The sequence below is a fragment of the Danio rerio genome, chromosome 6 (genome assembly GCF_049306965.1).
Source record: "Danio rerio strain Tuebingen ecotype United States chromosome 6, GRCz12tu, whole genome shotgun sequence".
NCBI classification, from domain to species: Eukaryota; Metazoa; Chordata; class Actinopteri; order Cypriniformes; family Danionidae; genus Danio; species Danio rerio.
The window spans coordinates 23,574,741-23,588,191 of NC_133181.1; the positions used below are offsets into that span (position 1 = coordinate 23,574,741).

The 13,451-nt window shown below is 37.3% G+C and overlaps 1 protein-coding gene across 1 annotated transcript; it reads right to left on the reverse strand.

The window, feature by feature from the left end:
* Positions 1–5,492: 5,492 nt before the first annotated feature.
* On the reverse strand, positions 5,493–12,418 carry si:dkey-208k4.3. The gene is made up of 7 exons (XM_073905891.1): positions 12,405–12,418; positions 12,259–12,320; positions 12,119–12,157; positions 11,696–11,923; positions 11,527–11,616; positions 11,111–11,376; positions 5,493–9,610 (listed from the first exon to the last, which is right to left on the reverse strand). Exons 1-7 carry the CDS (start codon positions 12,416–12,418, stop codon positions 9,608–9,610), a joined length of 702 nt encoding a protein of 233 aa, XP_073761992.1. The 3' UTR covers positions 5,493–9,607.
* Between the last annotated feature and the right edge of the window lie 1,033 nt (positions 12,419–13,451).

A 13,451-nucleotide genomic window follows, 5' to 3' on the forward strand; every position in this document is an offset into this window, starting at 1 on the left:
AAAATATGATATTAATCATTTTGCTACGGCTACTGATTTAAAGGCAAGCGTTGTGGAGCGATTTAATAGAACATTAAAAAGTAGAATGTGGCGATTTCTAACGGCCACTAATTCACGGCGTTACATCGATGTCTTACAAGACCTTATGACAGGATACAACAACAGTTATCACAAGACTATTAAGATGAGACCCATTGACGTCTGTAAAGAAAATGAAGCTACGGTGTTTCAAAACTCTTACGGTAACATAAAGATTCAGAAACCAGTGTTCAAATTTAAAGTCGGTGACGTGGTTAGGATTTCTAAAGTGAGAGGCCCCTTTGCCAAAGGTTACGAACAAAACTATACCGAAGAATTTTTTACCGTTTCTGAATGTATTCCACGCCAACCACCCGTCTACAAGCTCAAAGATTATGACGGAGATGTTATCGATGGAGTTTTTTATGAGCAAGAGATACAGAAAATATTTGTAAATAAAAACAAATCGTTCAAAGTGGAAAAGATTTTAGGCGAGAAAAAGCAAGGGAGGTCTACACTTGTTTTAGTGAAATGGTTAGGATGGCCATCGAAATTTAATAGCTATATCGACAAAAAAACCCTGGTAGACTTGCAAAAACCTTAAATTTCACATTTCCTTTCATGGCTATTTATTATTATACAAATCAAGCTATGGACAACAACGGGTTCTACGTTACGCTCCCGTGTAACGCTTCTTTATCCGTTTATCCAGAAAATCGTATATCTAGTTATAAGACTAATTTGTCTAAAACTATACACCTGAAAGGGGAATGGGAAGTAGCGCTCGCTGAAATTGAATATCCTAGAAGTTGGTATAATATTACAGACGATGATGGTATCTTCAACCTAAACATGTACCCTGACCATGATAATGAAGAGAAGAAAAAAAAACTAGTAGCAAATGTACAATCAGATCTACATGGTTTCTATGTTTCCAGGCGATATCAAATACCCGGAGGATACTATAAGGATATACCGGCTGTGATCAAAATGATAAACGATGCAATCAAACCATCAGGGATATTGTTTTACGATGAATTAAAAAATAAAATTAATCTGGTTGCAAAACCTAACATTTTTATAGGTTTCTATGAGAAACTAGGAGCTATATTAGGAGTGAGACCTGAAGAGGGACTAGGTCAAACGGCCTACCATGAAAAAGCTGATTTTACCAGGACCGTCAGCACATATGCACCTCATCAAGCCGACATCAAAGGTGGATTCTACACATTATATGTCTACACCGATATCATCGACTACCAATCAGTCGGTGATTCATATGTACCACTTTTAAGATGCGTACATATAACCGGTGAAAACAACGATATCGTCAGTGTCAGATACGACAAACCGCATTACGCATCGGTCAACAAATCGATCATCACGGACATAAACGTAGAAATAAAAGACGATCAAAACCGAGAGGTAAGATTTGCGTACGGTAAAGTTATTGTGAAGCTACATTTTAGACCGGTGAAACAGACGTCTCTTTAAAAATGCCTTATTACAATACACATCAAGGTGAAATCAGCGATTATGTCAACTACTACCAAAATCAAGCTGGGGGAGGCCTCCCGGGCTATGCAGGCGGTGGTGTCATGTACGGATCAGGTCTGGGAGGGTTATTTAGAGGTCTGTTTAGAATGGCTGTACCATTGATAAAAAAAGGGTTCAACATCGCCAAGCCTCACTTGAAATCGGCTGCAAAAAACATAGCATCGGACGTAATTTCAAACGTGCTTTCAAGAAATCGTGACGAGAGACAACAAGACGGTTCAGGTCTTATGGTCATGGCCCGTAAGAGAATGTCTAAACCACCAGGGGTCAGGAGGCGTGGTCGTGCTATAAAGAAAAAGCCCACTGTCAAGAAAACTTCACTCACACGCAGGAAGCGTAAGAAGACTGTAAGACGGAATACCTTCGCTAAGAGAAACATAAACACCATTTTCTAACATGGCTCTACTCCATCGTATGTCCGGAGAGTGTATTAAGTCAGAGCTTGACTTATTTACAGTACCTTTAACACAGACGGCTATAGAAAAAAATACGTATGTTGAGGTACCTCCTCTATCAGCCATCTCGGATTCGTCACCTTTGGAGTTTTTTATAGCAGGCTCCGGTGAGGAATACATCGATCTAAATAACACATTGTTGCATCTGAGACTTAAAATCACAAAGCCTAATGGTGGTGAAATAGCAGATCCTGCAAAAGTCGGTTTAATCAATTACCCCGCCGCCACCATTTTCTCACAAGTCGACGTGAGTCTTGGAGATCGACTAATCTCTCAAAGCTCAAGCACCCACCCGTACCGATGTATCATCGAGAGTCTCATCAACTACGACAAAGACACGTTGGAATCAACATTCAGCGCCGGTCTCTTCTTCAAAGACACGGCTGGTCATATGGATGTCAAAGACCCCTTAGGCAATAATCAGGGTCTACTGAAAAGGTCAACATACACAAGCAGGAGTAAGATTGTTGATCTGATGGGGCCTATTCACAGCGATATTTTCTTTCAAGAAAAATTAATGCTCAATGGCGTCGATATAAAAATTCGTATGATCAGAGGTAAAGACGAGTTCTGTCTGATGAGGAGTGATGACGTAGCATATAAATTAAAAATTGTGTCTGCATCGCTATTTGTCAAGAAAGTATCAGTCGCACCGAACGTTCGACTGGCCCATGCTCAGGCTTTGCTATCCACCAACGCAAAGTACCCGATTGACAGGGTATGTCTGAAAAATTTCTCCATACCAGAAGGAGCACGAGTTTCAAATCAGGAAAATCTATTTTTGGGGACTTTACCGAAATCAATCGTCTTGGGGATGACCGATAACGATGCATTTACTTTACCGGTTCTTATGATAAAAACCCATTTGCGTTCAAACATTACGATTTGGAGTTCCTAGCCATCTACGTCGACGGGCAACAAATTCCGGCTAAACCTCTACAGCCAAATTTTACAGACGGCTCAGTGGTACGAGAATTTTATCAACTCGTAACAGCTACCGGCAGACATCTTAAAAATCATGCACTGTCTATCAGCAGATCTGAATTTGCTAGGGGTTATTCTCTTTATGCATTCAACCTTACACCGGACGAAGACTGCGGTCAACACGTTTCGCTCATAAAGTCTGGAAATATCAGACTCGAAGCCCGTTTCAGACAGCCATTGCCAAATACCATAAACCTCATCATCTACTCAGTGTTTGACAGTATCATCGAGGTGTCTAACCGAAGACAGATTCTGGTTGATTACTATTAATCGGAAATGAACACCATTCAGCTAAACGCTATCATGGACAAAATTACATGTAACACCCATTTTCTCGGAACTCTGGCATCTGATCAACTACCTGAAAGACCGTTAACAAACTTACCATCGATGGTGATTATTAACACACACCATTCAGAACTACCGGGGGAACACTGGCTAGCCGTTTATTTATCGGAAGATGGTGTCTGATGTTTCTTTGACAGTTTCGGTAACAAACCGGACAGTGATGGATTTCCAATAGCTATTAAAAACTTTTTAATGAGAAATAGTACAGTGACAAGATATTCTACAAAACGTGTCCAGGACTTTATGTCAAATGTGTGTGGTCAGCACTGTGTTTTTTTCTTGTATCATATGTCTAGGGGTCGTGACTACAACTATGTGATGAATCTGTATAGTGAAAATTATGTTAAAAATGACAAAATGGTAGAACTTTTTGTGAAAAAACTAAAAGCTAATGTTTGCAGTGATAACATGTATTTGTGTAACCATTGTGTTCAGACCTGTAATTCTTCCATGATGCATAAATGAATTTAATGAGTAATAAAAAACCTTACAATCATCATCTGTTTTGTTGAATTTTATTTCAAGATAGTGATACACAAAACATAAAAAACATGAAACATGTTGACATTAAAAATGCATCCATCGGCTCTTATCACGAATAGGTGAAACAAACATGTCCTCATCTAGTAGCTGTGTCCTTTGCTGATTTTTTCTCTTTTTACGAGTAGTTTTTTTAGTAGACAGAATCTCCTGATCATCGTCAATAGGGTTGTTTTTTAAACTAATAATCTTACTCCGAACTTGTTGGTTTGGTACAGTCGAAAAAGGTATGTTTAATTCCGCGCATGCTTGAAGAAACTCCGTCCACCCTTTAGGTCTTCGCTCATCTCGTACTTGTTGCGGAGCTGTAACGTTGTTTATTAAATCGAGCATGTGTGAACCAGGTATGGTTTTACCCTTAAACACAAACTCACCAGACTCGGACCAGGAGCTGAGATCTTTAGCTTTAGACATTTTGTCTAATATATACTTGCTGTTTTTCACACGTTTTGTCGGAACGTTCTTTAGAACTTCAGACGTCACATCATCTTTTGACTTGTCTTCAGCATGTGTTTCGTCAGAGTTAACTTTATGATCGTCTTCAGGGGTTGGTAGCGATAGCGTTAAAACACTACTCTCACGATCGCCTAGTTTAACAATTGTTAAATATCTGGTTAAGATGTTTGAGTAAAGTTTAACTTTTTCACGTTGATCCAAATCAGTCCTGAGTAAAATATTTCTTATAGCCGTATCAAGATCGTTCTCTACCACCTGTTGAATATTTTCACGAGCGCTTGTTGATTGTATTTTGTCCAGCTGATTCTGTGGTACGAGATACATTTTCTCTGCATACTCCATCCTTCACCCCTGTCTAGAACCGATCAAACTTGAAATAAATGGTATAGCGACGCTTAGGAGCGGTAAAAGAAACCCGCCAGTCTGATTAAAGACCTTTTTCTTAGCCGCAATGTTGATTTTTTTATTAGCGAGGAATTTTATCGCAGCCCTCTTCTTTTTCAATTTTCTGTATTGTTGGTTGTTGATCGGTATGACTCCGTGTAGAATGTTGAGAGCGAGTTCGCAGAGAGCTAAAATGAGATCGTCAGATGCTGACTGGAGAATAAGTCGTCTTTGTTTAGCAGTAGATTTATGTAACATTTTTAATACAGGCAAATGTTTACATAGTCTCGCGGACATGGTTCGTTATCACGATCTTCTTTTTTTCTGGAGATAGACCACCTGACGATCTGAAAACAATCCTGTTCTGAGTCGAAATTGTTCAGGTGTTTTAGCTTTATAGTCGATCATGAGATACCCGAAAGGACTCTTGACGGCATCTTGATAACATTCCATAAAATATTTTGTGTTACCAGGATACATTTGACGCCCCAACACCGCTACTTGATTAGCATCGCGGGGGTTTTTAAACAATATTAAATAATTTGTGTTCAAACTGATGGTTCTGCTGGATTTACCTTGAACAAACAAATTTTGTACGATAAGAATTGCAGAGAGATTACGATGATGAACGTACTGCGTGAAGACTTTTTCAATTTCGGAATTACCGCTTGCTTCTTTCATCATATCGTCAATAATCAACAAGTTTGTTTTATCACGGGGTAGTAGATGATCATCATTCAGACTCTGAGGTATACCTTCAATGAATTTAATGTCATACAATTTAAGCAATTCGTCATACAAAGGTTGCCAACAGTCATACAGAAAAACAACATTATCAATTTTTTTAGAAATCATATTTACAGCATTTTCCAATAGCATTTTTACAAAAAAGGACTTCCCTGAATTGGATGGTCCACTTATGACACATGAAAACGGATGTTGAAGTCTGAAATCAAAATCAACCATTTCACGCATTCCTCTATACACTGAATTAAAAGCCATAAGGCAGAGTTGTGTAGTCGGGTAAAAGTCTTCGCTTGTTATACACCACCTTGAACTTTTTAACGACTGATTTGTTGTGGAGTGTGAGGTGTTTTTTATTCCTGACAATGTTGTCAGCTTGAGCTAAAATGTATCGAGAGTCATCGCCTGATGTAACATACCCATCAACCAGACCAATCAATGTGTCTAATCTTATCGTTTGGGAATTTTTAGCATTCAGAGTTATACCCTTAGCTTTCATGCAGACTTTACCGGAAGCGGTACGGTAACCATATGACTTTGGGCCGCTGGAACAAAACTCGGTAATATAATCACCATCGCCTATTTCATCTGTCAAGTCCCCCAAATAATCACCCAGAGGTGGCATCCAGTCACCGGCCTTGGATACAAAAATAACACTATCTGTGTCAGAGTATAATAAACGATCGCCAAGTTTGTCCATCAATTTGTACAATTCTAACCTCGCCCACGAAGTTGTGCACGCTCCTATGAATACGTTAATGTCACGAATATTGCGATGACTATCTTCGGTAGGGTGAAATTGGACTAACGCTACATCATCTGAGATGAAGGTAAAATATTTCAATGCATCAGTTTTACCGAAAACAATCGTGGTGAATTCTTCAGGGTCTCGTACAAGTTGCGTAACAGAATGCTGAGACTGCATCGCGAAACGTCCCCAAATCGCATTTAAGATTAGCTTGATTATAGCCCTTTGGGCCGGGTTATGAGTGATCTGTGAAGGGTCAAGTTGAATCCCCTCTCTCTCATAGTATTTGCGGATGTATGTCTCTTTTTCAGAATCAGTGGTAACGTTTGAAGGGTATCCCGATGCTTGTTGTTTTAAACGTAAAAACGTTTTAACGTATTCGCTAAACAACTTGTCCGACCTTTCAGGAAAATGCCAAACTTCGTCGACTTTGACCACGACATACCCTTTCTCAATCGCTTTTAAAAGTTCAACACTGACCCAACACCCACTAAGTGCCCTCTCATCATCCGTATGATTACATCTTGATGTTTGGTTTTCAGCGTGTGCGCATGTTCTGCATAACGGGAACATGAGTTTACCGGCGCATCTGTAAGGGAGGACCGGATGTAGTAATTTTCGGGGCGGATACACAGTTGCCTTAATAAGACCGTAATAATTTTCGATCGGCTGAAAGTCGTTGAAAATTATTTCGGGATGACCTATTGGATACGTCTTTGTACTCATAATAAAGGGATAGAGCGACGTAAAATCCAAATAAGAAATGGTCTCCCCCTCCCCCACTTTGTGATACAACTTATAAGCATTGGTACGACCTCCGAAAAGCGCATCTCTGGGTTTCAGTCTTTCAGGCGCCGAATAAGTGCTCATAAATTCTATCACTGAAGGGTCTGTTTGTTTCATTTTAGACCATTCGCATTCCCAGATAATCTCTACTTTCAAGCCATAAGCGTTTTGTAGAATTTCAATTTTTTCGTCAACTTGACGTCTGAGAACACCAAAGGGTACACCCGACATGGGGTGGAGTTTGTGAGGCTCATAACGGCATTGGTGGGCGTGAAATAGACACCCCAAAAAATCAAGTCCATACCTTGAATCGCCCTGTTCGTAGTAGCCGTCTAAAAAGTATTTACCAATTTGCATTTCACCATGATTCAGAGCATGATGAATGTCAACGTTTCTAGTCTTTTTTAAATACTCCAACCATTCAATCGAGACACTCGAGAATGTCTTATTTTGCCGAATGTAGGCATTATCATGGGTTAGAGCAATAGTGTGGTCTTTCAGATAGTGTGTCTTGAAAATTCCCATACAACAACTAGGAAGAGTTGTGTAACTAAATGGATCGATTTGTGTACACTCTATGAACGATTCTCTGTATGTCATGCATGCTTCACGGAGCAAGACAACATCATTTACACCATATTGACACAGCTGTTCCTTGAAGTCGAAAACCTCCCCTGAAGTAGTAGCGTACCACGCATCGAACTTTGCCTGATCTTTTTCCGATAGGTTTTCGTAACCATAATACTTTTTGTCAGGATAAGGTCCTACGTAGTTCTCATTTTCTAATCTATTGAAATGATGCGGAAAGTAGCCTTTTTCTGTTGTGTTGAGGTTTAATGCTGCCGGCATCTTAGACAGAGCCATCGGTATGAAGGATATGCTATCTATATAGCGTTGCTTAAATGAAACATCGAACATGAAGATTAATTTACAACCTTTCATGATGATGTCCATTTGAAGCCCTGCTTTACAAAAATATTCAAGAATTAGAAAGGAGTCAAATCCGGATGCGTTATGAGCTATGAAACAATAACCTTCGTATTTGGGTTTTCTGAAATGATCAATCATTTTTTTCACACAGTCAGACCCCCCGGCTACAAATCTTTCACCACAAAACGTTATTGCGCAGACAAAATTTGCTACGTGTCTCGCATTTTCATAACGAGTCTCGAAATCGTAAAAGATGTATTTATTCTGAGGGTCTTTGAGTGGTACTGTCTTAATGAAACACTCATGTTCTCCACCCGGGACAAGTTCTTCACGACATGCATCACAACGGTTTGGTGCACATATGTGTTTAGACTTTTTCTTATCGTACCGTCTATTACATTTCTTGCAGTATTTTATAACGTCGCAAGGTACTTTTTCTCCTTCAAGCACAGGTTTCTTATGTGCATCGTAGCAGTAAGAAGATTTGCAGTAGCGCAGACAATCGCTACAATGAATGATTTTTTTAGGATGCTTGTAACATTCGCCGTCGAAGCAGACGTTACAGACGTGTTTACATTGATGATTTCGCACTGATGTGTAGCCCTTATAGCAGAATTCACATACATAACTAGCACCTATGAATGATTTCAAATTGAGAATCATGTAGTAATGTTCGTCTTGTAAATAAAGGTACACCGTTTTGTCATGAGGTTCGTTGTTATTTACGTATGTTTGTAACACACCGTTGTTTGTCCTATAAAAAACAACAATTTTGATGTCTAGCATGTTTTCAAATTTTGCTATGTCGTGAAAACCGACCTTGTCTTGGATAGCAAGACCCACTTTATTGTGTATGATTGATGCACGGTTTTCTAATTCACACTCTGGTAATTGAGGGTCTAGAAAATGAGCTATACAGATAGAGAAACATAATTTGTTTGAAATATTTGTAGGTATAAACAAACTCGTCTTTTTTCTTTTGATTACCTGATCAAACGCCAAATCCGTAAGTTTACGACGAACGCCACCTCCTCCTAGTCTGTTCATTACAACCTCTGCTTCAATCTCAACAGTTTCATTATCTGATAACTTATCATCGCTCTGTAAAATTTTTGCAATTTGATCTGTAAAAAGATTAACGTCGTAATTATTACCCGGTGTTAAAACTGCATTTACATCCGATTTCAGGGTGGGTGTTCGAAGGCATAAATTGATGACGCTACCATCACCGCCAATCTGTCTAGCGAATGACACAATGTCATCCATGGTATCGTGTAAACGTATGTGGTACGATGCTAAATCCTGAGATCTTATTTCACTCATATTCAATGTCCTACGCAACGATAGACTATTGAAACGAGGCCTTGGTAAAACATGATATTCGTTTACATTACCGCCATCTCTCAACAATGTTTCAATGTCTATCTGTCTTGTTGGCCTATGCCTTAAAGGCTCCGCAACATTTGAGGTTGATGGTTGTTCATCATCGACATTTGACTGGTGTGTTGATTCAATATCAGTCCTACCGTGTGTTGCATGGCTAGTTGAATGACTGTCGTCGTCATCATCATCATCATCATCAAAACCATCATCTGTCAGTTGGCTGTTAACAGTAGCAGAAGCACTAGTTTCCTGAGTGACTGCACCACCGCTCTGTTCACTGTTTAAAAAAGATTCAACATCTTCAGGCAAATTTAAATTCAATTCCTGTTCTATATACATTTCCAAATCATCCAGATTTGTAATTTGTGAAATAGGAATATTGTTAAATGTTATGTCTCTAGAATTTGGATACATATCAATCATATGCTGAAGAGATGCAAATATGTCTTCATCTCTGTCTGCATCCATTTCGACACCTCTTTGCAGTCTAACAGATAGAGTTTGGTCTGGTTGAATATTGTATGTATCATCTGTACGATTTTCATCATCCATTGTAATTTTTGATTTATTTTATTATTATTTTACAAATATTTTTGTTAATGTTTATTTTATTTCAGACTTTTATGTTTAAATTAGTTTTATTGGTTTTTTTTAGAATTATTTTGTTTTGTTATTAGATTTATTTTATTGTTTAACTTTTTTCTTCTGTATTTTATTTATTGTTTTATTTACATTTATCGTTTATTTGATTGCTTAAGTTTTCATTTTATTTATATTTGTTGTTTATTTTAGGATTAATATTTGTTGTGTTTATACAATTCAATCTTTATTTATACATATTTAACCATGTTATTAGAAATGGATGTGTGTCAATAATAGGAATACAATTATGAAGTAATGTATATGATTAGCTAGAATAAAACACAATGAAATATTTTATTACATCAATTTTAAAAGTTCAAACACTAAGTTCACAATAAAAACAAAGTCCAAGGAATACAAATTTAATATAGATCAACAGTAAAAGTTAAAACACTAAACAGCTGAGTCAATTTAAAGTTCATCAAAATGTTAAACTGAATTAAAATACATCGGTATTACATCAAATTTAAACTCATACACTAAACAAATGAGTAAGTTCACAATAAAACAGTCACAATTGAATAAACATTTAATATAGATCAACAGTTAAACATTTAAGACAATTTGGAGTACATCAAAATGTTAGCAGAATAAAACTTGAAAATGATTTTGTATTACATCAAATGTTAAAACACTATCAGTTAAATCAATTTAAAGTACATCAAAATGTAAAGTTGAATCAAAATACATTTGCATTACATCAATTTTAAAAGCTCAAACACTAAACAAATGACTAAGTTCGTAATAAAAAGAAAGCCAAAGGAGTACAAATTGAATATAGAGCAACATCTAAAGTTAAAACACTAAACAACTAAAGTCGATTAAAATTAGAAACGTAAGACAAGTATAGCATTTATCAGAGTATAAAATATGGACTTTTAAGTAGTACAATGATGAACGATCGTACAGATGATGAGAATATTTCTTTTAGGAATTATTCATCCATCAATGAATGCCTAATAAAAATGAGTAGTTTCGTTATTAACCGATGCCCCTGTTCACTTTTACCCATCAATTGTTGAAGCTCCCCAATTTTTTCATCCATACGTCGCTGTTGCTCAGACAAGAAATCCTTGACATTTTCTATCGCACGCTGCTACTGACCAATAGAATCCGATAGAGCATTAATTTTTACCTCATATCTGTCCAGATATTCACGAATCAGACAATAAGCAGGCGACTCGTAAAAGTCTTTGATATTGCTGTGTTTGCTGACGCTACCGGGCTCCTGATTCTGCTGTGGGCGCTGGGGTCTTTCGGCGTCTTCCGGGTCTTCTTCTTCTTCTTCTTCTTCTTCTTCTTCTTCTACGGGTGCTTGAAAGGGATAAATCGGCTGATGTGCACCTCCCTGAGTTGATTCATGATGACCGCTGTTGAAAGCATCTTGTTCACACCATGGATCTGTAATAAAAAGAAATCAAAATATTGTTTAGTATTGACTAATAAATATATAAATAATACTTAACAATAAAATAATATTCATTTGTTTTCATTCAACAGTAATTATGTTTATTATATTGTCATAATCAATTAAATAATTGGATCACTAACCTTCAGATAAATTAAAATTAATAGCAGAAGGATTTGGTTCTGATGGACTGGTATAAGGACTTAGTGGGCTAGCAAGAGGTGTCCATGGATCTGTGTGTGAAAATATGAAAATCATAACGTTACGGCTGTTATTAAGTGTTGAAACAAACAAACAAAAATATGTTATTACCTGATTCTACGTCTTCATCATCATCCTCATCGTCCTCGTATTCTTCTTGCACATGAGTTTCAGAATTTTTTTGCCTTTTATTTACATATGGTGTGTAAACAATTCTTGGTCTCTTAGGGGCAGAAGTCCCCGACGCTGCATCAAACTTTTCTTCTCGCAATGATTCTTGTTGCACCGCAATCTTTTTTTCTTCTTCTTCCACCGTCAAGTCGATAACTTCAATTCTCGCTAAAATAGGTGAATGACAAAAATAAATAAATGCAAGTTATTACTCATTCTTACATTAAACAATGGTGATCTCACATCCGTCAGTGCTGTGGCATATGCTTAGCGCATTCGACCGGTGATCGAGCCTTCTCGCAACAGGAGGTTCGAATCCACCATACATCAAGAAGTTTAATTTATTTTAAATAAAAAGCATACCTTTTTCCGTTTGATTATCAAACGTGTGAGCCGAAGAGGCTATAAGAAAAAGAGAAACGTAAGTAACAATAACGAATAAATAAAAAACTATTGTCTAAATATATTCAAAACAATAAATATAATTATGTAATAATACTTACAAATAGGATTGATGGCATCAAAGGCGTCACTTTCGGAAGAATTTATTTCTGTAAGACATAAGCTGTAAGAATGAAAATATACCAAACACTGATTAATGAGGTAGTATACAAACCGCTAACCAGATGAATAATATATTAATTTCTACTCACGCAATTCCATATCTTGTTCAGAAGTGGCAGAGTTGACCCTCTTCAGAAGTTCCAGACGTTATAACAGTGTAACTGAGGATTCAAGTTTACTGTGAAAAAGCTCTGTAAAGGGGCCCCTTTTTATGTCAAATGTCAAGAGGCGTTGTCTAACGGTCAACATTTTTTCCTTATCACCTAACAAAATATAGTATTTAGTGGGAGACACCCAACATATACAATCAGATATACATATTCTACAGTTGATACAAATCTATCTTTTACAAACAGTTGATGGGTGTTGTCTAACGTTTTCCTTATCACATACAGTCAGTATGTTCATACCACCATGGAGACAACATCATATGGGTAAGTGATGCATTTAGTATAATTTATTAAATATATTATAATATAATAATTAAATAATGAATTTAATAACAGTAATTTAATTACCGTTATTATTATAATATTAATTTTATTTCAGATTGATTAGAATTTAATTACCAATATTTTCATTACCTGGAAATAACCTATTATTTTATATTAAAACGATAAAAATCTAATTACCGGAATCAATAATTTAATTAGTCTGATAAAAATCTAATTACCGGAATTATTATTTTATATTAAACCGATAAGAATCTAATTACCGGAACTATAAAGTTTATATAAAAGGGGCGGGGCTTAGACCGGAAGTCCCGCCTTAGGGGCGGGGCTACAATCCATCAAACTTTTTGACAGGTGGTACCCTATAAATCTCTCTCTGACAGCTGTTTTCATCAGACGGCCTTCATCCAAACAAGCTTGGTGCAAAAGTGCTGAAAGACAACATCCTCTTTTCCCTTCATCATCCATCAGCTGTGTATGCCACTGAACTGAATGACACACACACACCTAGCAAATGTCCGGATGACCACAGGACTTCAAATCAGCTCCTGAGTGGACTTGTGGCTGACGCATCCTACAAGGACAGAGATAACACCACGCAGCCACAACAACCGCCGATAACGGACAAACTGCCGTCTGCACCCTGCACACTGAGCTCAACACAGGCAGACTGTGATGCA

What these genes read in the sequence shown, in the direction of transcription:
- si:dkey-208k4.3 (XM_073905891.1), bottom strand. An exon ending in TGATGCCATCAATCCTATTT is followed by an intron (nt 12,158 to 12,258) that starts GTAAGTATTATT and finishes TTTTTCTTATAG; the next exon opens with CCTCTTCGGCTCACACGTTT. An exon ending in TGATGAAGACGTAGAATCAG is followed by an intron (nt 11,617 to 11,695) that starts GTAATAACATAT and finishes TTTCACACACAG; the next exon opens with ATCCATGGACACCTCTTGCT.